Raw genomic sequence first — 23,774 nt, 5'->3', positions numbered from 1 at the left:
TTGTCCATAGTAGGTTTTAGCTACTCTATTTGGTTGCATGAATCTCCATGGCATAGAGGCGCTTCTACTTGCATAATTGATCCTAGTAAAGCATTATTCGAAACACATTTGAAATGTGTTAATGAGCCTTGCTAAAGAGTTTCGACTTAGTAATAATTGCACTAGGCATAGAATGATTATGCAAAATCATTGTAAGGCTAATTGGGGAACCATCCTCATTTTCATAAGCGAATTTAAATCTTTCATAACCAAACAACACATCATAAATTTACCATAGTCTTAGTGTATTAATGATTAGCAAGAAGCTATGCATTGAAACATTTGGCCTTGAATTATAATTAATAAACCAATAAAAAGTAAAGCCACATATGCTTCTTGAAGACAAATAGGAAAAATATACATTCCTTGACAAAGCACTTCAAAGTTGAATGTATACACACAAAGCAGACGTAAGCTCTAGCAATCGAAGATAGGGAACCAAATAGTGGAATAATGAGTTAAACTCAATTGATGAAACCTCCCTTATCATTATTATTATGCGAAAATCGCCATGAAGCACATTGAATAGCCTCAAATGTCCCATGGTTTGACACATGGAATACAATAAAATCCATGAGGAAAATTCCTATGAAACATTAGTCTCATTAGAATGCAACTACATCAAACTTGTTGTGTAGTTTGCATGTGCCTTCCGTATATATTTATATATAGAAATCACAATAGTGCCATGTGTGCTCCACAAAATATTGTATCTTTGCAAATGTTGAAAGCACTTTTGGAATACCTCCCCTTGTTGCTTTGAAAAGATTAGATCAAAACTCCGAAACATACCTTTAAAAAATGATCAATGTAAGTTCTCATCCAACTACAAAGCTATCAAGGAAAAACCATCAATGTAAGTTCCCACCAATAACATACTTATCATACTACATCACCCAACCATTCACAGAGATATAAATCTTGGAGTCTAACACTCACATTGAGACTATTATGCTTTCTTCATGCATCAAAACGTTTTTGAACTAACCCATCTTGTTACATCTCCTATTAAAGACATGTAAAAGCCAACTTCTTCATAGGAATACATAATCATATTCAAGCAATGGGATATTCGCATCTCTCAATTGCTCAGAATGTCAACTCTCAGCCATAGATTGTAACCTCAAAAATAATCAAAACACATGCCTACTGTAAGCTTCCTAGATTTCTTCCTACCTATTGCCATTTCTTGGGAGAGTGGGCACGAGCAAGGTGTATCAACCCTTGTTGTGTGCACTAGGCTAGTCTCGACAATTCCCTCGATAATAGTCTCTAGGGAGAAGAGGCACATGCCAAAGTGCACGCAGCCTAAGAAGTGAAATGAGCCATGTAGAGGCGACCGTGGGCCGTAATAACGAGAGAGTTACCCTCGTCTTACAACTCGGAGAGCCCTCATTGGGGATATGATCAACATGGTGGCACCTCTAAAAACCCAAGAGGCCAATGTGAGGGCACCTAGGGAGTGTTGACACAAAGTTGGCAAACTATGTACTAAGAAGCTGCGAATTTTCAAATGTACAATGAAAGTGCAAATTTTCAAAAGTTTTCCATGTGTTAGGAAAAACTATTTACAAATAAAACTTCACTTGAAAAGATGAGAAAGATACAAGAGTAAAATATATATGAAAATGTTGCAAAGTAAAATTGTACTGAAGAGAAGGTATAACCTCCATTTAAGTGGAGTAATCTACCTTCACTTTTATCTACTCTCAAGTTGGAGTTCACTTTGGGCATCTTCTAATCTGAAGGATTTTTCTTGAACGATCACCTGCGATCTCAACAAATCGAATGAGCTTCATTCTAACAAAAATCTTGGACTGGATCTTGTTTCCGGGAATCAAACATACTCTCTTGGATCAGCGCAAAGATTTGAAAGAAATTCGAGATCTTCCATAGTAGCATAGCTTTAGCCGATCGTGGAGAATTGGCAAAAGGCGTCAATCGCAGCTGTAGCCGTTCCGAGCAGGTTCCAGCTCAAGGACTTCTGTCCGTGAGCAGTAGGCAACATGTTTAAATTCCTCAAAGGGGTGGTGGGATCTTCTGGTGGTATAAAGGATCTACCTTACAACATCGGTGAGCCTTACTCCTCTGCGTGGGGTTCTTGGACGCATTATCGAGGAACCTCCAAGGTAAGCATCGTAGATCTCACAGAAATGTCCATAATTTTTATCGTCACGTTATGTCTAGCAATACTAATTCGTTATTCGCAAAGATTTACGTTGTCTCGTCATCTTTATAAATGCGATCAATCACTCAAGTCAGGAGATTGCTTTCTTTTCCTTATCTGGCCTGTACAAAGGGTGCCCACATTGCATTGAATATAAACGTAAAGGCGACTTATGGTTTGCATGGCTTCAAGTGAGAAAAAGCCTGACCCAGGCATCCACCTGTAGCACACACGTTTGATCTTGTGTACACTTCCTCTAATTGGGAAGAATACTTCTACCTTGCAAGAAGAACATGGGTTGAAAGCTGTCCCGTTTAAAATGATGGAGAACATTTTGCCTTGCAAGAAGAACATGGTTGTAAGCTTTCCCGCTACAATGCCTGCTCCCTCTTAATATCTTCCACCAAACTTATGATCAATGTGTCCTTGCGATGTGGCCCTGAGAGTCTTATCATTTTACTTTACATTCACTTTGATACAGCACGCCTTCTGGTTCTCAGAACTCTCGTGTAAAATCTTTTTTAAACGACACCAGTGGCTTCTTAATTCCTACTCAGGTAAATCATAATGCCAATTGTATCCAGCAATCACTCCCTCAGTGCTAAATAAGATTTATCTAGTTGATGGTTTGTAACCTTAGCTAGATAATTGTTATATACGTGAAGGAGACCCCGGAATACAAAAAGACTTATGATACCCTCATCATGTTAGGCGGAAGAATATCTTTAATATAATTGTCAAATATAGTTAGCCGTTTTGCGAGTGGTCACATTGTGAGCCATTCGGAACCTGTGAAAATTCTGCCAAACACTCTCTCTGTCATGCAACCAAGAAAACAAAAGCACTGGCTGGTGGCACGACAAAGGACCAATGGGTGATGGCGTGACAAAGTCTTTTTTCCCAAGTACCCAGGGAAAGCATCAACGTAGCTGCCAGACTCAGAAAGGGCAGATTACTCCATCATGTGTAGGATTGTACACGCCAGAGAAAGGTCTAATAAGGACCCAAAAAGAAAATACTCTTCACCAACTGACCATCCAAACCATAAATTTGCCGAGCCAGCACAGGCAGGTGAACAAGCATGGAAGAGAATACACCCACATGGAAATCCATCATCTATCACGGGGAGCCAAAGATCCATTACACCTTTAATACACTTCTCTCTCTTCATGTGCAAGAGTCACCTAAAGCTTCTTCACACTCCTACTTTAAAGAAACCACCTCATCATCTATATACTCCTCTCTACATCCATGCATGCAACATCTAATACATCAACAGCAGGTCCTCGGGACAGATCAAGCAGACAGGTCAAAATTTTCAGAAATGTTGGCAGACTTGCCGACATCTTGATGATTAGACCCAATTCCTTGGTGTCTGCTTAGCACCCTTGAAATTTACAATGCAAATAATTTCATTGCTTGCGTTTGATTCCCAACCTGATAGCTTGGTGAAGACAATGGCTATTGGAGTTCCAGGCTATCTGCTGATCTTTGTTATTCTCTCTACTTAGGCCCATGAAAATGGTTGAACTTGTTAAGAAACTCTTCCAGTCCATCCCCCACTTGCAAGGGAGAGTGGCGTGACTCTATTATGTTATTCATTAAGGTGAACAATAGGGCCCCAAAGATGGAGCTTTGGTTGTTTCTGGGATCAGCTGTTGGAAAACATACCCACATTTGTCTGGTACATAGCATAGCTAAACACAAGGTGTAGACATAACAATGTATCTGCAATCACCAACTGAGAAGCATGACACTTAATGCGGAAGATTTGCCAGAGTACAACATTCAGATTATCTCGCTTATAGCCTTGTGCAGATAGGAGAAGAGATAGAGAACACTTTCAGATCTGAGAGAGGATACACAGATGTACAGCCACAGTAGATCTCATCTATAGAATAAAAAGCTGTACACAACAAGCTTAAAAAAATGTACAACCACCTGCAGCAAACCTACGCTGAGGTCTGGCAACACCACGAGCTCTGTTTGCTGACTCTCTGCAGTAGAACCCTCCCGTATCAACACACGCCTCTCTGTAGGCTTCAGTAGCTTGCTCTAAGGTGAGCTATTGCAACAGGACTAGCCCTAGTTCTGTTTATCTGTGACTACTCTAATGCTAGCTGGCTAGTGGTTGACCAGAAACTGAACTCGAGCAATGCGCAATAGGAAAGGAACTAGCCTAGGGTAGCTAGTAGCAAGAGGACCTTAATTAGTTGGAAAGGAACGGAGGTTAGGGTCTGGACCTGCCAACAGGACTTGTTATTGGAATAGGGGTGTTCACCTCCCCATCTGTGAGCCACCAAATGGGGAGTGCATCGGGGGGGTGAACCATACAGCAAAACATGAAATCATGGGGCAGCCACATGGGCAGCAGGATCAAAGGTATACCTGGCAGTTGGAAGCGACCACGGAGGACAGCAGAGGCATGACAGTGTGACGTGGCTGTCCACAATTGGAGAAGACAGATCCACGCAGGGAATCCAGCAAAGAAACAGGGCAATTATGTGGCGACAACGTCAGTACTGGTACGGATGGCGTCAGTAGCAGTATGGGATGGTACGGAAGGCTGTATGGAGGTGTTTGCAGGAGATCTGGAGGCTGGAATAGGTCTGGAACAGAGGCGGAACACCAGGGCAAGGTTGCACACTTTTGGACAGATTTGGAGGGCCAGAAGGGCCTGCAACAGGTCGGTTTAGGGCTGGATGGGCCTGGGCCAGTGGCAGCCTGCCATGTGGCCAGGCAGGGGTAGGCAGCCCCAAAGAATGCTTCCCCATCAGGGGGGAGAATCTACAGACTAGCAAGTCGGGTTGGGGCGGGCTGTTTGGGTTGGCCCAAATCCCGGCGATATTGACAGGCATCCAGCCCTATATAAAGAGGGCCTTGGGGCTTCATTCATCATCCACCAGAGCAGCAATCAGCCCACAGATTGGAGCAGTAGATCAGCAAGGGTATGGCCTACTTTTGGAGGTCTACAGGAGGCTGAAGGACTGCAGATGAAGAGTTTGGTAGGGCTGCACACCTAGGCTGACATTGAGGGCAGCGTGTACCTGCCAGATCACCCTCTTCCAAGCACTTCGCATGCCATTAGAAGGGATATCTGGTGGCACATCTCCCCGGAGAGGTTTGAGAAGACTCGCATGGAAAGCATTGTGAATCCTCCACCTTGCTGCCCTGGAAGACAGCCAAGGTCCAGCCTCTAGGGAACTCAGTCTGCAGCACACCTTCCACTCTCCTTCACCCCCATTGTTTGGTTCAAGGGAGTGGCTTCTGGCTGCTCCTGTCTGCTGCCTTTCCTGCTGAACTGTTGGATAATGTAATGGAGGTCCAAATGCCCCCTTTTATAGGCCCAAAGGGCCCTGAAGAATGGCCGACCCAGCAGGGGGATAAACTGACCCCCTTTGGCCGACTTGGTTGGCTGGCCCAACCCTAACCAGCCGACCTGCTGGTCGGCCTGGTTGGCTGGCTCAACCAGCCCTATATAAGGGCCCTAGCCAGGCCCTTTTGGGCTGCTGCTAGGCTGTCCTTTGTTGCTGCTGGAGGCCCTCTTGCAGGCTGTACACCTGCCCACAGACCCCCCGCCATGCTGCAGCTCTTTGCCAGCACTATGTCCTGCCCGTACTCTTGCTGATCTCATCGCGCCTCTTACCTGGGACACCCCGCCATGTTTGCTGTTCCAGATCGACCTCTTCCAGGCCAGATCCTGATGCTGAATGCCTTGCCATCTGCTCCTGTTGTTGGCACCATCTGTTGCAGCCATCTTGACTACAGGTGTGTTCCCTTTGCTGCTGCCCACATGGCAGCCTCCTCTCTTTCTGAATAGCACCCACATGGCACCAGGATGCTGCCCATGTGGTACTCCGTCAGATCCTAGGTACATACCCCCATGCTCTCCTCATATGGGGGCTTACAGATGGGGAGGTGACCATTCCAACAGTTTTATGGGCTGACCTCAAAGGCTTCATCCATCGCCTACGAATTGCTCAAGAAGGGCTGACTACAAACGCTTCATCCATTGCCTTTGAATTGTTCAAGAGGGCTGGTCATAAAGAGCTTCGTCAATTGCCTACGTACCATACAGGTGGGGCTGGCTGACCATTTCCGTCAATGAAGTTCAAGTCGTGTGCAAGAAGCTGGCTATGGAGCTTCAACCAAGCCGTTGTGGAGGAGGTGATGCGCTGGAGGGAGTCTCGGATTTTGCTGCTCGTTGGTCGAGTAGCCGCACGAGCTCTGGCGGATGGCGCTGCGCTATGAGGGCTGAGTCGATGGGAAGCCGCAGTGCCTTGCTGAAGTTCACGCTACATGGAGGCCGCGTATGGAGCTCGGAGATCCACTCGTAGGAGCTTCTGAGCTTTGTGGTTGACGAGTCAAGAGCTCCGCCCATGGGTCGTTGCAGCTGGTCGTCGAGGAGCCGTCGGGAGGCTGGCCGTTTAGGCTTGCTGCTGGCAGTAGAGAGGAAGTCGTAGCTGAGGCTATAGTATAGGCGCTGTGGGCTAGGCTTGGAGCGGATGGGTGGTTGTTGAAGGAGCGACGTTGGAGAGCTGTTGTTGTAGAGCGCTTCGGATTTGAGTCGTTTGGTGAGGCAAGGCGCTATAGATGAGATGTGGAGTTGGAGTGGAAGGAGCTATGGCCTCTGTTGACGAAGAGCTATGGCAGATTGTCGTCATGATGAAGGCTCTGAAGCCTTGGGTGCTGCAGAGAAGCCGGTAGTGAGTCGCGGCCCTTGGAGAGGTCGTTGTAGACTATCTTCTTGACGCCGCTTGAGGACGAGCCGCCTTGTGTGGCTAGTGCTAGCTGTAGGAGTTGCAAGAGCTGTAGTCCTGCTTGCTTGTTGAAGCTAGGTGCTTGCGGAGCACTCAGGCAATGACGGAAATTACTATCTCTCTCTCAATTCTTTCTATCATAATGACGGAAATCTATGACAAAAATATATCTCTCTCTGTCATAGTCTCTGAAGAAACTCTTGATGGAAATCCTCTCTCACTCAGAAAGAAGAAATCTCTCTCTCACATAAGAATGAACGGAATTCTCAGACATGCAATAGATGAAGTTCTTTCAACGGAAGAGAACACTCGAGAACTCTCAATCACTCTCTCACACTTTCAAGAATCACAATGCCTCAGCGGAAGGCAAGGGAGCTCTGATACCATGACAAAATATGAAGAGGGGAGAGGAGAGGAGTGGAGATGAGGAGAGAGGGCACAGCTAGAGAGCACACCACAAATGACTAACTGTACACTAGATTTAGTTGAAAAAATAGAATATTTACAAACCCTTTTAGGGTTAGGGTTAGGGGATCTAACCCTTTCCTTTATAGCACTCTATAAGGTTAGTGCTATGCACATATGATCACGTGATGGTGCTATGCAAACATGATCACATGATGTTGAGCGTGAACTCTCAACACAAGAGTCCTACGGAAAGCACCCTCTGCATCAAGAAGGATGGGGGGGATATTTTAGTCATCATTCTTTATGTAGATGACATGCTGCTCACGGGGTCAAATGAGGATATAACTGCAGATTTCAAAGCTGAGTTGAAAGCTGAATTTGACATGCCTTGAGCACAGTGCTCGCAGCCTCTGGAGTGTCAAAAACAACCTGGAAAAAACCTCGTCCCAAAGACGAACATCTAACAACCGAGGAGTGAGGTCTGGGGGGAGAGCCGCAAGCATCCAGTCTCTGGCTTGGGATCTGGAGGGGTGAGACCCGAAGATGCGTGCTAGCAACGTGGTAGAGCATTCAATCTCTACATCCTTCTTGAGCTGCTGCAACTCGTCAAAAGGTAATAGTTTTCGCGGCCGGAGGAGGTGGAGTAGGATTGGCTGACGGAGTATCCATCGCCAATCGAGGTGAGGAGGCCGACTCTAACAAATTAAAGGCTCCTTCCGCTCCAAAAAAAAGCTGCGGGGGAAAGGGGGGTAGAAAAAAGGGGAAGGAGGCGAGGAGGGAGCAGGGGGAAGGGGCGAGAAGGGGAGGGGTAAAGGGGAGAGGCTGAGAGGCTGAAGGGGAGAGGGGCGGGCTGAGAGGGAGGGAGGGGGCAGGCTAGGAAAAGGAAAGGGAGAGGAAGGAGATGCTGGAAGGGGGCGGGCTGGGAGGGGGAGGGCTGAGAGGGAGAGGAGAGGAAGGAGAGGGAGAGGGAGAGGAAGGAGAGGGAGGGGCAGGGAGGGGGCGAGGAGCAGGCTGAGAGGGGGAGGAGAGGGAGCGGGGAGTGAAGGGAAGGGGGAGGAGGAAGAGAGGAGGGGGCGGGTTGAGAGGCAAAGAGGGGGCGGAGAGGCAGGTAGGGGGCGGTGGAGCAGGCAGGGAGGGGGCGGAGAGGCAGGGAGGGGGCGGGGGAGCAGGGGGCAGGCTGAGAGGCAGAGAGGGGGCGCAGCAGGCAGGGAGGGGGCGGGGGAGCAGGGGGCGCAGCAGGCTGAGAGGCAGAGAGGGGGAGCAGCAGGCAGGGAGGGGGCGGAGAGGCAGGGAGAGGGCGGGGGAGCAGGGGGTGGGTTGAGAGGCAGAGAGGGGGTGGGGGAGCAGGCAGGGAGGGGGCGGAGGGGCAGGGAGGGGGCGAGGGAGCAGGCAGGGGGAGGGGGCAGGGGAGCAGGCTGAGAGGGGGAGGAGAGGAAGCGAGCAGGAAGGGGGCGGGCTGAAGGGGAAGAGGGGAAGGGAGGGAGCGGCTGAGGGAGAGGGAGGGGCTGAGGGCAAGGGAGAGAGGGAGGGACGGGCTGAGGGAGAGGGTGCAGCAAGGGAGCGGGGAGGAGCAGCAGCTCAAAGTTTGGTGTACTTCCTACCGAAACTGAATGACACTATTCACTATCGAATTTGGAGTCCTCATATGGCTGAATTCCAAGATATGGCTCAAGAGTGCAATCTGCCCTGAACTTGTTAAGCAAACGCAAGTTTGCATTAACAAATACAAGGTCATTTACCTTCTGAACCCCAAGCCTGTTCCTCTTTTTGGATGTAATGTTTCCAAAATTACTCCACAACCGCTCAACAGGCCAAGAGCCACCACCCTGGCTGAGTATACGAATGGCCATACCCTGCAAAAATGGAGTATCTGCCCCATGTCCTCCCACCAACGAGTGGAGGAAATTTTGAACCTGTCTGTTTGTGCATCCTCCAATCCGAACAGCCCTTTTCCTTGCCTATAATATGATAGCTCCTCCCGCACCTTCCTTCTATCATCTGCACTTGTGATAAGTCGTTTGAATATCTTCTCCCATCCTTGCACCACCTCCTTATCTGTTTCTTGCCCCTTCCCTTGGAATTCTGGATCCAAAACAAAGGCTGCAGCCTCCAAAGGTGAATGATATTATGTTGCAAGAGTCCTCAATTCCTCCTTTCTCCAAGCATATAAATCATCTATACTTTATTGGTCTCGATCATCCTATCTAGTCCTTCATACACCTTCCCAATGCAAGAACTATCCCCATCTACAAGCCTCAACAGCAGCTTTGAAACCTTAAGCAAGAGGCAAAGATCATGCCAAAAAATGTCATCCAAGACGATGGACTCGCATCTCTGAGCCCCTGCATATATATTTTTTTGTGGGTTGTTGCAAAGAACCCCTGCAAAGTTACTTCATGCCATGCATCTCACTCAACGGAAACAACAAGCTGCTTCAATCGAGCTCTCAACTAAAAAAGACACTTCAGCATGATGAAATTATATGCAAAGCGTGTGTTAGGATACTTCAAGAGAGTCTTCTTTGGGGATATCTTGCGAAAAATAGCCAAGATGTAGTGGTGCCGAGTGATGAAAGAGACAACATGATTACCCTGCTCAAAAGTAGGTTCCACCCAATCCAGCTTGTCAAAATCCTTCAAGAGATTATTCAGCCCATGTGCCATGCAAGGAGTAAAGGTAAGATGAGGGTACTTCTCTTCAAGAAACCTCCCCGCTGCTCTGTTGGAGTTCTCACCACTAGAAACAAATTGGATGACCTGCTGTGCCCCAACGTACTCAATGGCCTCCATCCAAATGCTTGCCAACCTCTCGGCTGACTTTCCAGACTCCGAATTATCGAGTGCTTTAATGACAAAGCTAGCCCCTCTGGAGTATGCAATGATGCCCTGAATAGAGCGGCTCCTAGTGTCACTCCATCCATCTCCCATCAATGTGGCACTGCATCTCAGCCATATGTCTTTGATGGGAGCCAAAGCATGCTCTATGGCTGTCTTCTCTGTCGCCAAGATCGTGGTGCGCAAAGCCTCACAAGAGAGGGGAGTGTAAGATGGACCAAATGTTGCAATCTCTCACCATATCAATCAAGTAAGGATTGCGGGCCTTTGCTGTAGGTACATCTGCTCCATCAAAGAATTGACCCATTGCTGCATCTACCTGTGCCCTCCTCCCAAGATGCCATGAGGCCACAAGGCTAGTTTTCACGACTCTTAGGCCCCCTGAAGTGGCAGCCCCTGCAGTGGTCGATGAAGCTCTACTCCCAAATAGAAGCAGAAGCAATTGCTGCACTCGGGGCTGGTGGTGGTCGACCTCGAGAATCAAGAACGACAGATCGTCGGTTTGCCTCCATGTCCAGTCTCTCTCCAAGTGCCACAAAGCGTGCGTGCTCATGATTTGGAACGTCAGGGCAGCAATTAATGCCCTTATTCGTTACTTTGCATAAATGAGCTCGCACTCGATTTGCTCCTCCTGATTTCTCTTTCTTATAGAAGCGGCAAAATCATTTGCATGCTCCTCCTCCTTTCGCATTGGGGTACTTGACGATGTCATCCACCTCATTCCACCACTCAGATTTCGAATCCGAGTCAATGCCTCTTGGAGAAGCCATTGAGTGGGCTGAGAGGGTAGGAAGGGGCTGAGTGGGTGAGGAGATGGAGAGAACAGGCTGAGAGAGGAGATGGAGAGCACTCAGCAGGGGCTGAGAGAGAAGATGGAGAGAAGGCGCTGAGACTTGAGAGAGGAGATGGAGAGAAGGGGCTGAGAGGAGACGGAGGGGCTGAGTGGGTGAGCAGAGAGCTTAGAAGGGAGTGGAAGGCGCTGTGCCTTGAGGCCCGAGAGCTTAGAGAGGGGGCTGAGTGGGCTAAGCGGATGAGAGCTTAGAGAGGGGGATGAGTGGGCTGAGTGCTTGAGAGAGGGGCATGAGAGGCTGAGTGGTTGAGTGGAAGGGGGTGGGGAGTGGTTTGGAGAGGGCTTAAAGCCCCCCGTCAGCGCCAAAACTGTGCTCCCGCGCGGCCCTAAACCCGGAATGCTAGAGACCCAGCCCGGAATGCGTTCCGATCGTGTTCCCAGAACGTTTGGGAATGTTTCCCAGGCGTTCCCACTTCTGGGAAACGTTCCCAATTGTCCCCAGACGTTCCCGCATTGCCATCCATTTGGGAACAACGTTCCCATGTTCCAGGAACACGGAATGCCGTCCCTTGGTAAGTGTGCCCCATGAAGATGCTGCCCGAAGGATAGGAATATGCGTTGTTGCAGATCTTGACATACTGCTTGAAAGGTGAAGCCAAGACATGGATGCAGAACCACGCAGCAACGTTTCAAGAGGTTCGAGACCCCCTGCGGGAGCCTACATATATGGAAGTGAGAGCTGCATTCTTAGATCAATATGCTTGAGAAAGAGACCCCAATGGAATCTGGAAGGAGCTATACAATTATCAATAGGCGCTGAACCAAGATGGTGACCAATACTTGATTCATTTCTATGAATTGTGGAACCATTGGAGAGCAGCTTTACATTTGGAGATCCCACCCGAAATGATTAAGAAGGAGAGATTTGTTGGAGGCCTTAAGTTGGATCTTAGATTGAAAGTGGAATTGAAGAACCCTCTTCGCTTTGATGAGGCAGTACGGTATGCACGAGAGAAGGAATGGAAGATGAAGATATTGGGACAATTGGGGTCCCCGAAAAGTCTAAAGGGTCCACCAGTTAGCATTGAAGCTGTTCCGATTGCCAGAGAAGAGACAATACTTTCTTTGGCGGCTAGATGACTCTTTGAAAGAGAACCTCTAGGAGATGGTTGAGTTAATGAAGAATATGAGCTTAAATATGTTGATACAGGTCGTGGTAGGGGAAGAGGGTCTTATGGAGGTAGAGGTGTTGGAGCTCTACAAAATCAGAATGGGCAGCCACCATGGCAAGGAGGAAGAGGTCCAGGTATGTATGCTATGAATGTGCAGTGTTCTAATTGTGGTGAGTGGGGCCACTACAACTATTGTGACAAGCCTCCTCGTATGGGAGGTGAGATTTTCCTTTGCCACAACACTTGAACAATAGGGCTAATGATTTTAAGGTGGAGATTCAAGATCCTTCTTAGCCTAGCACTAGTGGTTATGCTGGTACACTCGTGAATGCAAATGATAAAGGGAAAGGTAAGGTAGTGAATCTAATTGGGTTGATAGAAGTCCTAGAAGTAATGCTGTTTGCAAAGAGAACTAGAGCTCAAAGCAATGGAGAAACATGACCTAGTCCGAAGAAGGGGAAGTTGATGGTAACTGTGCCTCCAGAACAAGCAAAGAAAAAGGCCTAGAAGACGGTACAAAGTGATGGATTACCTTTGGGAGAAGAGCAGGAAGAATACAGCTTGGTGAAGGATTTGGCTCAGCGAAAAGCAGATATTACTTTTGGCTAGATGATGGGTATGTGTCCAAAGTTGAAGAGGGAATGGAAATGAGCAGTCAATCCTACTAAGAAAGTTGCTTCGGAGCCACCTAGGGGAGTGATATCCATTGAAGACTTGCCCGGCATATGCCCAACGATTGAGGCCTGCCACTAGGGTGTCGGTTTAGGAGAAGCATATATAGAGGGTGGTGCTCATATTTGTGTAATCACACAGTCATGTGTGGAGAAGCTGGTATTAAAGATTTCAGTTCAGTTCGGGTACAAAATCAGATTGGCCAATCATGCTAAAGTTAAATGTTTGGGTATTATAACGGATTTGGATGTGGAAGTTTTCAATGTACATTCCGAAGTTAATTGTCATGTTATGCCAGCAGGTCTAGGAGCTTATCCACAGATTCTAGGGAGGCCTTGGCTATGAAAGGTGGGTGCTATTCAAAATTGGGGAAAGGGAGTGATAATCGTGTGTTTTGACATGTGGAATTGAATGAAGATGATGACGAAGAGGAAGAGACTGAAAGTGAGAGCGAAGAGGAGAGTGAAGATTCCGATGAGGAGGAAGGTCAGGTGTCTTTCATTCTTGGTGAGGAAGACCCCTGAGAAGTGCAGCTAATGGCTATATTTGATGCTGAAGAGGAGGGAAGACTAACTATGGAAAATCTGATGCAACCAAGGAGTTCCAAGATCCAAAAGCGGGAGCCTCACTTCACAAGAAAGGTATGAATATCTTAGGATGTCTGAAAAATTCCCTGACCTTTTCATCACTTGCTATGAGGAAATAAGGGGATTTTCAGGGGAACCTTTTAGAATAGATTTAAAGGAAGGTGCAAGGCCAGTGTTTCAAAGGTTGAGGAGGTTGGGACCCGAAGAAAAGCAAGAGCTCAAGGCAGAAGTAGAGAAACTTTTGAAGGAGGCTTTCATTTATCAGGTAGAGAATGCTGATTGGGAAAATTCTGTGGTAATAAGGCTAAAGGACTATAGATGGCGGGTATGCGTGGATTATAAGCCATTAAATGCAGCAACTAGCCCTTCCTCGATGAAATCTTGGATAAAGTTGCAGGCCATGAGCGGCGGTACAGCATATATGATGGATGTTCAGGATATTTTTAGATAGCTATTGCACCAGAAGATCAAGAGAAGACAACATTTATTACACCTTGGGGCTGTTTTTGCTTTAGAGTCATGCCATTTGGTGTGAAAAATGGTCCATCCGTTTACCACCAACGCTCGGATGAGGTGCTTGCTCCTTTTCTCGATAAGTTTGTTAAAGTTTTGCGGTCTTAAGTGAATTGCAAGGAGAAGATGATGACGAGGCGAAGGTGAAGGCTCTTATGCTGGTTACTCGAAGCATGAAGAGCTGAAGTACACACCAAGCTATGAGCGAGGGCATCCAAAGAGACCAACAACGAACATAGCAAGAAGTCTGGAGTCATGACAAGAATTTGACCAAGAGGGTAGGTGTGCAAGCAGGACAACCAAAGACAATGCCCAGAGTCAAAACACCCACTTGACCATAAGTGCACAGCCGACCAAAGGTGCGCAAAGGTGCATCCTTCACCATGAACACAAACATGCAAGAATAAGAAGTGTGAGACCTGAGACCGGTTGCCTCCTTTTCAGTACAGCCTCGACGCTCCACCATCTCCTCTCTCCCCCACTGACCAGGAGGTCAACCGGCTCATTTGGGCGGATCTGCTCCAGCTCCACACCTGGCGGACATGGTTTCTTCAGTCCGAGCTTCCTGTGAAGCTCGACTTCTACCACCGACACTGCCTCCAGATCTCACAGGAGGGCTTCATCACACCTCCGGGTTACACACAACTTCATCTACCACATGCGCCCCGGATCTCCCTCGGTCAGTTTAGGGTCTCGTCACACCGATTACGGATCGAGAGTGGACGCGCAGAGGGTATCCCACGAGAGGACCGCCTTTGCCCACTTTGCGACTTACAGGAGATTGAGTCGGAGGAGCATTTTGCTTTCAGATGTCCTATCTATTATGCCATTCGAGGCCGATACCACTGCCTCTTCCGCAACGGATTCGGCTCCCTCCCACACATGCTACAATTCTCGGATCAGCGGTGCCTAGCCGCTTTCTTACATGAGATGACCCGCCACCGAGATACTTCTCTCCGAGCATGGCGACACGAGCAGCACACACAGCGTGAGGACACCCAGCGGCCTATCACTGACTTCTTTCAGTCACAGGATACCTCTTCTCAGTCGAGCCGACGACGCGGACGTGAGCGAGAGCCAGAGCCACGACAGCCGCGTCAGCGGACAGACTCACACATCCAGGTCCATGACATCTCGTCTCTGCTCTCGGCCCGCCCCACTGGGGTTACCGTTGCCCTCATCCACAGGGCCACCTGTCGCCCCCGACGACCGAGCTCGACTAGGCCGCGTGACATCAGAGGCCAATCATCTATCGCAGGGTTTTTTCCGACTTCCCATTTGACGGCCCCTCTATGATTGGTCTCTGACGATCACCACCTGCACATGTATACTGTATCTCCCCCCTCTGCCCCATTTTTGGTGGCCCCCCCCTTCTTCTTCTTTGTATCATCTGGAGGTAGACACATATTTTTTGTATCAGGACTAGACACATAGTCCTTCATAACCTCTTTTTTGTAGAAACGGTTGGTTGGCCCGTTTTGAGACCACCACCGTTATGCTCATTGTATCAGTTATCTTTAGTCTCATAGACCTTCACGGTCTCCCGAAGACTTTAATAAACTTTCTTTCTTTCTTTCAAGACATTGGAGGATGGCACCCCTAAGACCAGATGGCATAAAGATGGAAAAACATTGATCAATGAGCCCCTTGGTACCCAAGGCACCATAAGATGGGCATCTCAACCCATCAATGTGAAGTCCCAGGACTTGAAAGGGTTAGAGGACAAAGACCCCTACAATCATTTGCAAAATTTCATTTGACAGGCTTGTAGTGTGGGCAGGATGGTGTCATTGGGAAGGTCTGTGAGCAGGCCAAGGGGGGGGGACAGGAGCCTGGGGATTAGAGGAGCTGCATGGGGGCCGGGCGCGGTGAAAAGAAGCCTAAGAGCAAGCCAAAGGTAGGGGAAAGCGGTGGGGAAGAATTGAAGGAAGCAGAAGGGAACAGAAGAGCAGCGAAGAGGGGGTAGGGATGGTGAAGTTAATTGTTTGGACAATGAGCAGGGAGAGAGGGGCGGCAGAAATCAGCAAGCCACTTAGGGTGAGCAATCTGCACGTGTAAGCTTGGCCATTAAGTGCCAGGATTAGGAGGATTGTGACAGGTGACGCCTTCATAGCATTCAGTATGGTCATACATTATCTCTGAATTGTTGGCTAGATAGTTCTTCTAGAGTCTTGCATTTGATATACATGTGTAGTGTGCATTCTTGGGACATGCCTCCATCAGGTTTTCATTTAAGCCCAGGTCCCACTGTCATTCAGTCATTTTGGCTTTCTTGCAATCAATGAATTGCTGCTGCCTGAGGTTTTCCTGTTTCAGATTCTTGCAAAACCCATTGACTTAGAAGCTTTGGAGTGCAAAGAATGGACTGCAAAAGAGCAACGAAAATTGCCCATCTACTGGCAATTCAACAAAGGGAAGTGCAAAGTCTTGTGTAATTATTGTGGACAGCAAGATCACATGATGGAATGCATATGGTGAGAAGCAATTGCGGGATTACTTTTTGAAGAAGAGCTGCAAATATATGTGCCCTCTTGTGGGTATATCATGAAGGACCAAGCAGAGTCCATGTGACAGCCCACATGAAGGCATCCTTGCACCTTTGTGCAAAGTGAAAGCATGGGGACAACGTATAGGCTCAATCGGCTTTCTCAAGGTGAAAACTTTCGTCTGTAAGGTATATGTTGGAAACCTCAAAGGCTTGAGAAATATATATAGGCGAAATAGGTGGAAGTGCATGCAATAATGACATTTGGCACCTTGTGTACAGCTGTTTATGCTCCAACTAATGGTAATCAAGCCTATGTATGTGTAAGTGGCATCAAGCCCATGCCTCTCTTTGATTTTACCAATATTTCTACTTTGAAAGATAGAATTTTACAATAATAGCACATGCAATTGGTCTCTATGTCCTTTAGACTTTTTGATTTTTTATACTGCATTCTATAGTCAGATAAATAGAGTTCTGCAAGCCAGTAATTAATCTTTATGGTGCCTTAGAGACAGAAGTAGATGATATACTAGGCATTAGACGTTTGTTATAGAGGCGCGGTTGAAAAGGAACTCACTATTGACTAGGTTGTCTATGCCAATATATGGAAGAGCCTGTGGAAACAATGAAGTTGTTGACCTTGCAGGACGACAACACTGCTGTATCAATTTTCTCCTTGACCTGCTCAAACAATCAAGATGGTCGGCTTGCTGCAGCTCGGAATGGTGTGAAACGCCTTCGTACTGTGAGTTCAAAACAACCTGCTAAAATAAATGAACAAGTTTAAAGGAGTTTGAGCTAAAGAGATAGGAGCTAAGGTTCTGCATAATGCTGCCATTTTGTATTGCAAGATCCTTCAAGATCAAGAATTTTGGAAGATGCCGTGTGAAATTTATAGGGAAGTATTATATGCTCATTGGTTTTAGCACGTTAGTTTTTCTAGACTTTGTTTTTGATCTCTTTTCTCATGTGATATATCTTCTTCCCAGGTTCGACACCCAAATGTGCTTTCATTTTTGCATAGCACTGAGGTTGAGTTGGTGGAAGGGTCTGTGGTGAAGCCAACCATATATGTTGTTACGGAGCCCGTGATGCCACTAGCAGAGAAAATTAAGGAGCTCAGCTTGGAGGGAACACAAAGGTAAATTTGGCTCTCTTAAGTGCTGCTACAAGCATGTTTTCGAAAGCCTTTTGTCCTTGGAATTACATGGTTTGCAGCTGATCTTGTGAATTTGTTTAATAATACATTGGCAATACTGTTTGTCAAAACTGTCTTGATACATGTGTCTTGAATGCTCATGGAGTCTTTGTCCTCTTGTTTCCAAAAACACAAGGTATGCAAAGATATACTGTGTATTGACTACATCATGAAGGTCTGAAGATTTATGAGTTTTCGATTTTGTGTATCAGAATTATGCAGCATTGTCTTGACTGTATTTTTTGGTTTTTGCCCCAATTTATTAATTTTCTTTTATAAAATTACAGAATTTCCATGTTGTCATAGAACTCATCAGTGTGTGCCTCTTGAGAAATTGTGGTGTTGTAAAGAGCCCTTTGTGTATAATGATGTTGTTTGTCACACATTTACTGTTCAAAGCAATCTACTTAAGCAGTCAAAGTCTGGTGACTTATGGAGACCATGAGAACACCGCCGAAATCCAAGCATCAGAAATGATGTTTGATATTCAATAATGATGTTCAAGAACTCATGGAGGCCATGGGGGCACTATTGGACTCCAATGGCCATGAACGACTTTTGATGTTCAATAATGTTGTTAAATTGCAGAAAACATTTCCCAAACGTTCCCCCTTGTAGACCTGGTGTTCCCAGTATGGCATAGCTTTGGATTTTTGGTTTGCTTACTTCTCCTTTTATGGCATTTTTATGGTGGATGATACATGATCTCGTATGTCAATATAACATTGATGTTTACTTTTGTCTATGTACAATGGATTGACCTCTGAAAATTAAAAGACGAATTTGAAAGTGTAGAACTGTAAAAGATAATATTTATGCGTACATGTGCAATCTCTATGCCATATCAAGACATGGGTGAGCCCCAGTTGTTATTCGATCCTCCTGAAACATTTTGGGGCCAGCATCTGACGTTGTCAAGTATTTGCGCTCTCTGGTAAGCAGATCGTGCATTTCAATGCATACTAAGGGGATTCGCCTTGCATGGTAAGACTTGTTTGTTCAGGCTACCCTCTTTGTAATCTTTCCACTTTTCCCTATGTAACAGAACGTATGCAAAGACGTGTTTGACTTGCTAAACTTTTGCTGTAGTCCTGCACAGCCTCCCATGGTACACGGTGAGATGACTGAAATTTTAAGATGGAGTAGAAGTCTCTTGGACTTAAGCTTGCCAAGGCCACCACCTAGTGGCGAGGCAGGATTTGAATTAGGAAAATACTAGAACCTTGAAGGGGAATTTGAAGATTGAGGTCCATGACCACTGGGTTCTTGGAGGCCAGGAGCTGTGGATTTTTCTGTAAATAAGAGCATTTAATGAAAGATGAGGTTTGATTTATGAACTGACCTCAATAGATTAGTTGGCTCAGTTGTGGTGGGCTGTGACGGAAAATTGCACCTGTAGGTGGAGCTAGATGACGCGGCTTCTTGTGCGTGTCTCTGATTTACCACACATGGGGGATATCTTTGCAAAGATGGCAAGTGGTCTTACAAGTATGTGAGAAGAAGCAGTGCACAAGATGCCCAAGGTGGGTTTGAAACAACAGGAGTTGTTAAAAAGATGCATGATGTTGTGCTTCAGACAGTTTTTTCAGGTTGCCTGGATTGCAACGGTCCTGTATTTGATAATGCTGATTCTCACTTTTCGTGCTTAAAGCTCACTTATTTTACTCTTTGAGCATTGCTTTGATTGGCAGCAGGATATTCATGAAATGTGGAAGCTTCCATGTCTTCTGATTTGGATTAACTAATACATTTAAGGATTGCAAATGCAGCCTTACTTTCAACGGAGAAAAATGCAGATCAATTGTGGGATGCAGGTTTGGTAGTATATTGAAAAGTGATAGTCTGTCATTGCAGTATCTTTTGCAGAGCTGAGCTAGTTCCAGAAACGAAGGATTGAACCTTTCATGCGGTATTTTGGCTGGCTTCAAGCCTTGGTTGAACTTGTGTTGACGTCCTAAGTTGTGATTTTTAGGTCTATGGATTATTCACGAGATAATCATATGACCTCCAAGCCAGTCTGCAGAGAATAGTTTACATGTTTCTCATGTCACATTTTTAAAAGAACAGTGGTTGTGGCCGGTAAACTTAAAAGCTCTCCTGGACGTGTCATGTGTGCCACAGGAGTGTTGAGCTCACAAACAATGTTTCACTGATATATGGCTAGCTTTCGGTTGAATGCTGACCCTTGTTGTGGCTGCGTTACGGGTTGCTGAGCTATCCATAAATAAATACAGAAAGTGAATGCATTCTTATATTTCTGAACATACACGATAGAACCTATGCATTGCATATTTATACCTGAAATCTTTGAGGTTCTACCTTCATTATATGTATTTGTATGCCAGTAGTGGCAGCAGCTGCACAAGATCATAGTTTCAGTACTCAGTTAGCTTTGTTTCTTTCTTTGGCCTTGGTCATGGGTGAGTTTTCCCTTTTACCTCCAGAGAATTGATAGAAACCCAGACTATTTGCCCTATGTGTAAATGCAGGAGGTCTCAAATGGACAGATTCATATGCATGAATCCTTTGCCAGCTTTTGGGCAGTGATGAGTAAGAGAGAGAGTTCAAATCATTTGGTCCATGATATTTGGTTTGAAGCTTTGTAACTGAACTCTCATGAATCTAAAACAGGACATGTTTTTGAATTGTTTATGATGCCAAGTTTGGAAGAAATCTGGGCTTTCCATCAGTGTAATGTTCAAGCTCCACATACGAGTTCATGATGGGAACTCTAGGGATGTCTCCATTCCTTCTTGTATAGGTTTTTGCCCCACAATAGTTTGATTGAAAAACCAACTTCATGCGACCTGTTTCCTCGTTCTTCCATACTTCATAAGCATGGACTTCACTGAGGAGCTGTCAATGTTATTATGCTACTGAGTGTAGACAACATGCCACTTACTTTCAGGCGTTCTAGGTCATGAATGTTTTTGGGTTCTGTTTTGTGTACTTTGATTTCTATCTTTAAGTCAATTTAAGTCAATTATAACTTGTCTTTGTAAGGGGGTGTTGTCTCAAACGTGATACCATTGTTTCATATCTAGTAATAAATTTCAAGTGAATGGTTTTGCAGGGATGAATATTATGCATGGGGACTTCATCAAGTAGCAAAAGCAGTTAGCTTTCTCAACAATGATTGTAAACTTGTAAGTTTGATCCCTGCTATGCATGATGGAGTTTATGGTTTTCAACCTTGTGAGTGACTATCATGAGATTGAAACTGCACTATGTTGTGTTTTTAGAGGATGAGTTTGGGAATGTTCCTGGATTCATCTAGGTATATGCTTCTGCCGTATTAGCGGACATGCAAATTTCACCTTGTGAAGTTTTCGTCCAAGTTGCGGCCTGCTGGTTTTGTGATAATTCTTTCTATCTTAAATGGTGCGTTGCCCTATCAGCTAGATTTAGATTTAGATGCTCGTTGGGGAGAGACTAAAATGAAAACGTTTAGACTTCACAAGCAGTTGTAGCTTGAATGAAGAAATTTTGGACTACCTTTTGATTAGCCTTCTCCTTTACTGCTAGCCTTCATCATGGCTGAGTCTGCCCTTCACCTCCGGAGTGCCGATAGAAACTCAGTACGAAGACTTTGTATAAATGGATGCTCAAGTATGTGTGGGTGTGTGGATTTCTATGTGTGAGAGCATATTTTGATACTATGGTCTACACCCACTGTTGGGCGCTGATGACGTCAGTGGGGATGTCATAGTAGCTAGTCCCTGCTATGCATGATGGAGTTTATGGTTTTCAACCTTGTGAGTGACTATCATGAGATTGAAACTGCACTATGTTGTGTTTTTAGAGGATGAGTTTGGGAATGTTCCTGGATTCATCTAGGTATATTGTAAGTTTGATCCTAATATACTGTGGAGATCAATTAAAAAGTTTTGAAGTAGAACTGCAGGCCAAGAATGTGGAGTTTTGGGAATGTTTCATAGACGTCTATTAACTGATTCATACTATTTTCGGAAATTAGTATTTTCATAGCCTGCAATATGGGAGATGGTTTTCTTGGCGAAGCCTTGTATGTTCTAGGTATGTATGCAATCCATGTAGGGGACAAAAATTCAGTTTTCTTCGTCAAAATTTAATAGGAATTTCATTGAATGACACAAGTGAAATAACACATTTGAAGCATCAGAAAATAAATGCTACACAAAATTGATATGTTGTTCTGTTGGGAAAATTGCATAACGAAATATGAATCTACTTCATTTTGGTTCAGTCTTGGGGTGGCTGGTTAGGACTATTAAAAGATTTCTCCCGAGAATGCAACACATGAACATGAAAGACACAACTCAAAGCGTGTGTTTGCTTAACTGTAAAGAGGGCAACACAGATCTGAAAGACAACACAGATATACAGCCAAACTAGAAGAGATGTGATGATGTTAACCAAGGCCACAATATGTACCAACACCTTCAGCAAACAATTGCCAAGGAAAGGTACCAAAAGATGGCTCCGTTTACTGCACGCTCTGAGGTAAACTCTTCCTCTTCTGCCACGTGTCTCCGTGTGAGCTTCAGTAGCTGCTCAAGGTAGAGCACTCCTGCAAAGGTTCTGCTCTCATGTTCTCAGCAAACACAGCGCACTCCTTATACTCTCCTACCGTTGTAGATCTGCACCTAGGACTGTTCCAGATGTCAGCGACCTATGCTCCTGCAAGAACTCTTCAATGTGGTGACTCCCACTGCTCTTCACTTATGTGCTGCAAGCTGAGCACTGGTGATGCTGACTTCTTGGGCCTCTTCTGCTGCTCTGGATGCAGCCTGTTTCAAGGCTATCTAAAGTGCGGAGAATATATAGGGGCTGGATGCCCCCCAATCTGGCTGATGTGCTAGGTTAGGCCGACTGGACGGTCGGCCAACCAATTAGCCCACAGACTGGGCTGATTCAGTCTGTCTACTGTCCGCTCAGCTCACCTGTCTACAAGCCTATTTAAGGCCCTGTGATAGGCACCTTTCCTTTGGTTCCTGCTCCAGCCCTGCTGTTGTCTCCAGGACCTCTGTATGTGCCACTGTATCCCACCTGTCCAGCAGTCATGCTGAGCAGTACCTGCTGCTGTACTGCCCTACTGCATCTACTGCTGCTGCTCCTGATCTGCAGTACCTGCCTGGACAGTATTGCCAACGCTATACAGTCCTTTTGCTGGCCCCATTCAGCTGTGCATTGCTGCTCACAGGCTTTCCGCACACTGATACATGAAGGTATGTTTGCTGCCCATGTGACAGCCAGTCTGCTGCCTACATGGCAGCCCTAATCCTACCTCTCTTTTCTGTTGGAAATACAAACCTTCAGCTGTGGCTTAGCATCAATGTCTGCATGGCGGTCTTCCTAAGCGACATTTGGCTGTTTTGTATTGCATGAGAGGCTACGAGATGCCAGCCTTGAGTTTTGCTATTATTCCTGCTCACTCCCCCAAACATTTTGGTGCGCCATGCTTCACGTAATGGTTGCCTTGGATTTCTCAAGTGATGGCACTGACCTATTGCATGTTTAGCTCACCTGTGAGCTCAGCTTCGTCTGGTTATCCTCTACAAAATGGCTTGATGTCGAGGTTGTAAGCAAGAGTGTGTTCTCAGTTTTGTTATTGGTTGTCTTAAGCTTTCATGATGTTCTGCTATGAGGTTTGGTCCTCCAACAAGCCTTGTAGGGATGAGGAGGATCCTGCATGGAGATCATTTGTTGTGCTTTGTTCACATGAAATATTAGACCTTGTGTTGTAGCTCCATTTTGATATGAGTTCTTTTAGTAGTTGAAGTGTGCTTTCTGAATCCTTAGTTGGTTGCATGTAGGATTAGATTTCAGATGTGATTTTGCATTTTCCAACCTATGGCGTATGTCATCCTTGTCCCATATAGGGGCTCACAAGTGGGGAGGTGACCCTAACATTCCAACGGCCCCCTCTTACCGACCCACAGTGGGCCAGACCCACATGTCGATGCAGATGCTCCATAAGCTAATTCCGACTTTGCACCTTCCGCTCCATCAGATTCGACTCCACGCGATGCGATCTTGACCAACCACCAGGTTCGTACATGCAAGCTTCCCTAAAACACAGATTCCATTCATACAGCACCATGTGCGTCCTGGTCCTTGATATCCTGCATTGTGAGATGCTTGTGGCTGGTCCACCTTGATCCCCA

General features: G+C 46.1%; 1 protein-coding gene and 1 pseudogene across 1 annotated transcript in view; one reads left to right on the top strand and one right to left on the bottom strand.

The window, feature by feature from the left end:
* The first annotated feature begins 1,711 nt into the window (after positions 1–1,711).
* CTEXP (kinase family with ARM repeat domain-containing protein) overlaps positions 1,712–23,774 on the top strand; it is a 130,464-nt gene continuing 108,401 nt past the window's right edge. The window contains exons 1-4 of the mRNA XM_087385900.1: positions 1,712–2,168; positions 17,077–17,175; positions 17,420–17,571; positions 20,702–20,774. Coding sequence (XP_087242026.1) covers positions 2,046–2,168; positions 17,077–17,175; positions 17,420–17,571; positions 20,702–20,774 — 447 coding nt within the window. The 5' untranslated portion in view covers positions 1,712–2,045. The remainder of the gene's footprint in view (positions 2,169–17,076; positions 17,176–17,419; positions 17,572–20,701; positions 20,775–23,774) is intronic.
* LOC147893882 (uncharacterized) lies at positions 8,991–10,301 on the bottom strand (annotated as a pseudogene).

This window comes from Dipteris shenzhenensis, chromosome 15 (assembly GCF_047967505.1).
Source record: "Dipteris shenzhenensis isolate YYH24624 ecotype China chromosome 15, Dip_SZ_1.0, whole genome shotgun sequence".
Taxonomy (NCBI): Eukaryota; Viridiplantae; Streptophyta; class Polypodiopsida; order Gleicheniales; family Dipteridaceae; genus Dipteris; species Dipteris shenzhenensis.
Note: the sequence above shows the minus strand (reverse complement) of the source record. Positions and strands in the feature narration are given on the sequence as shown.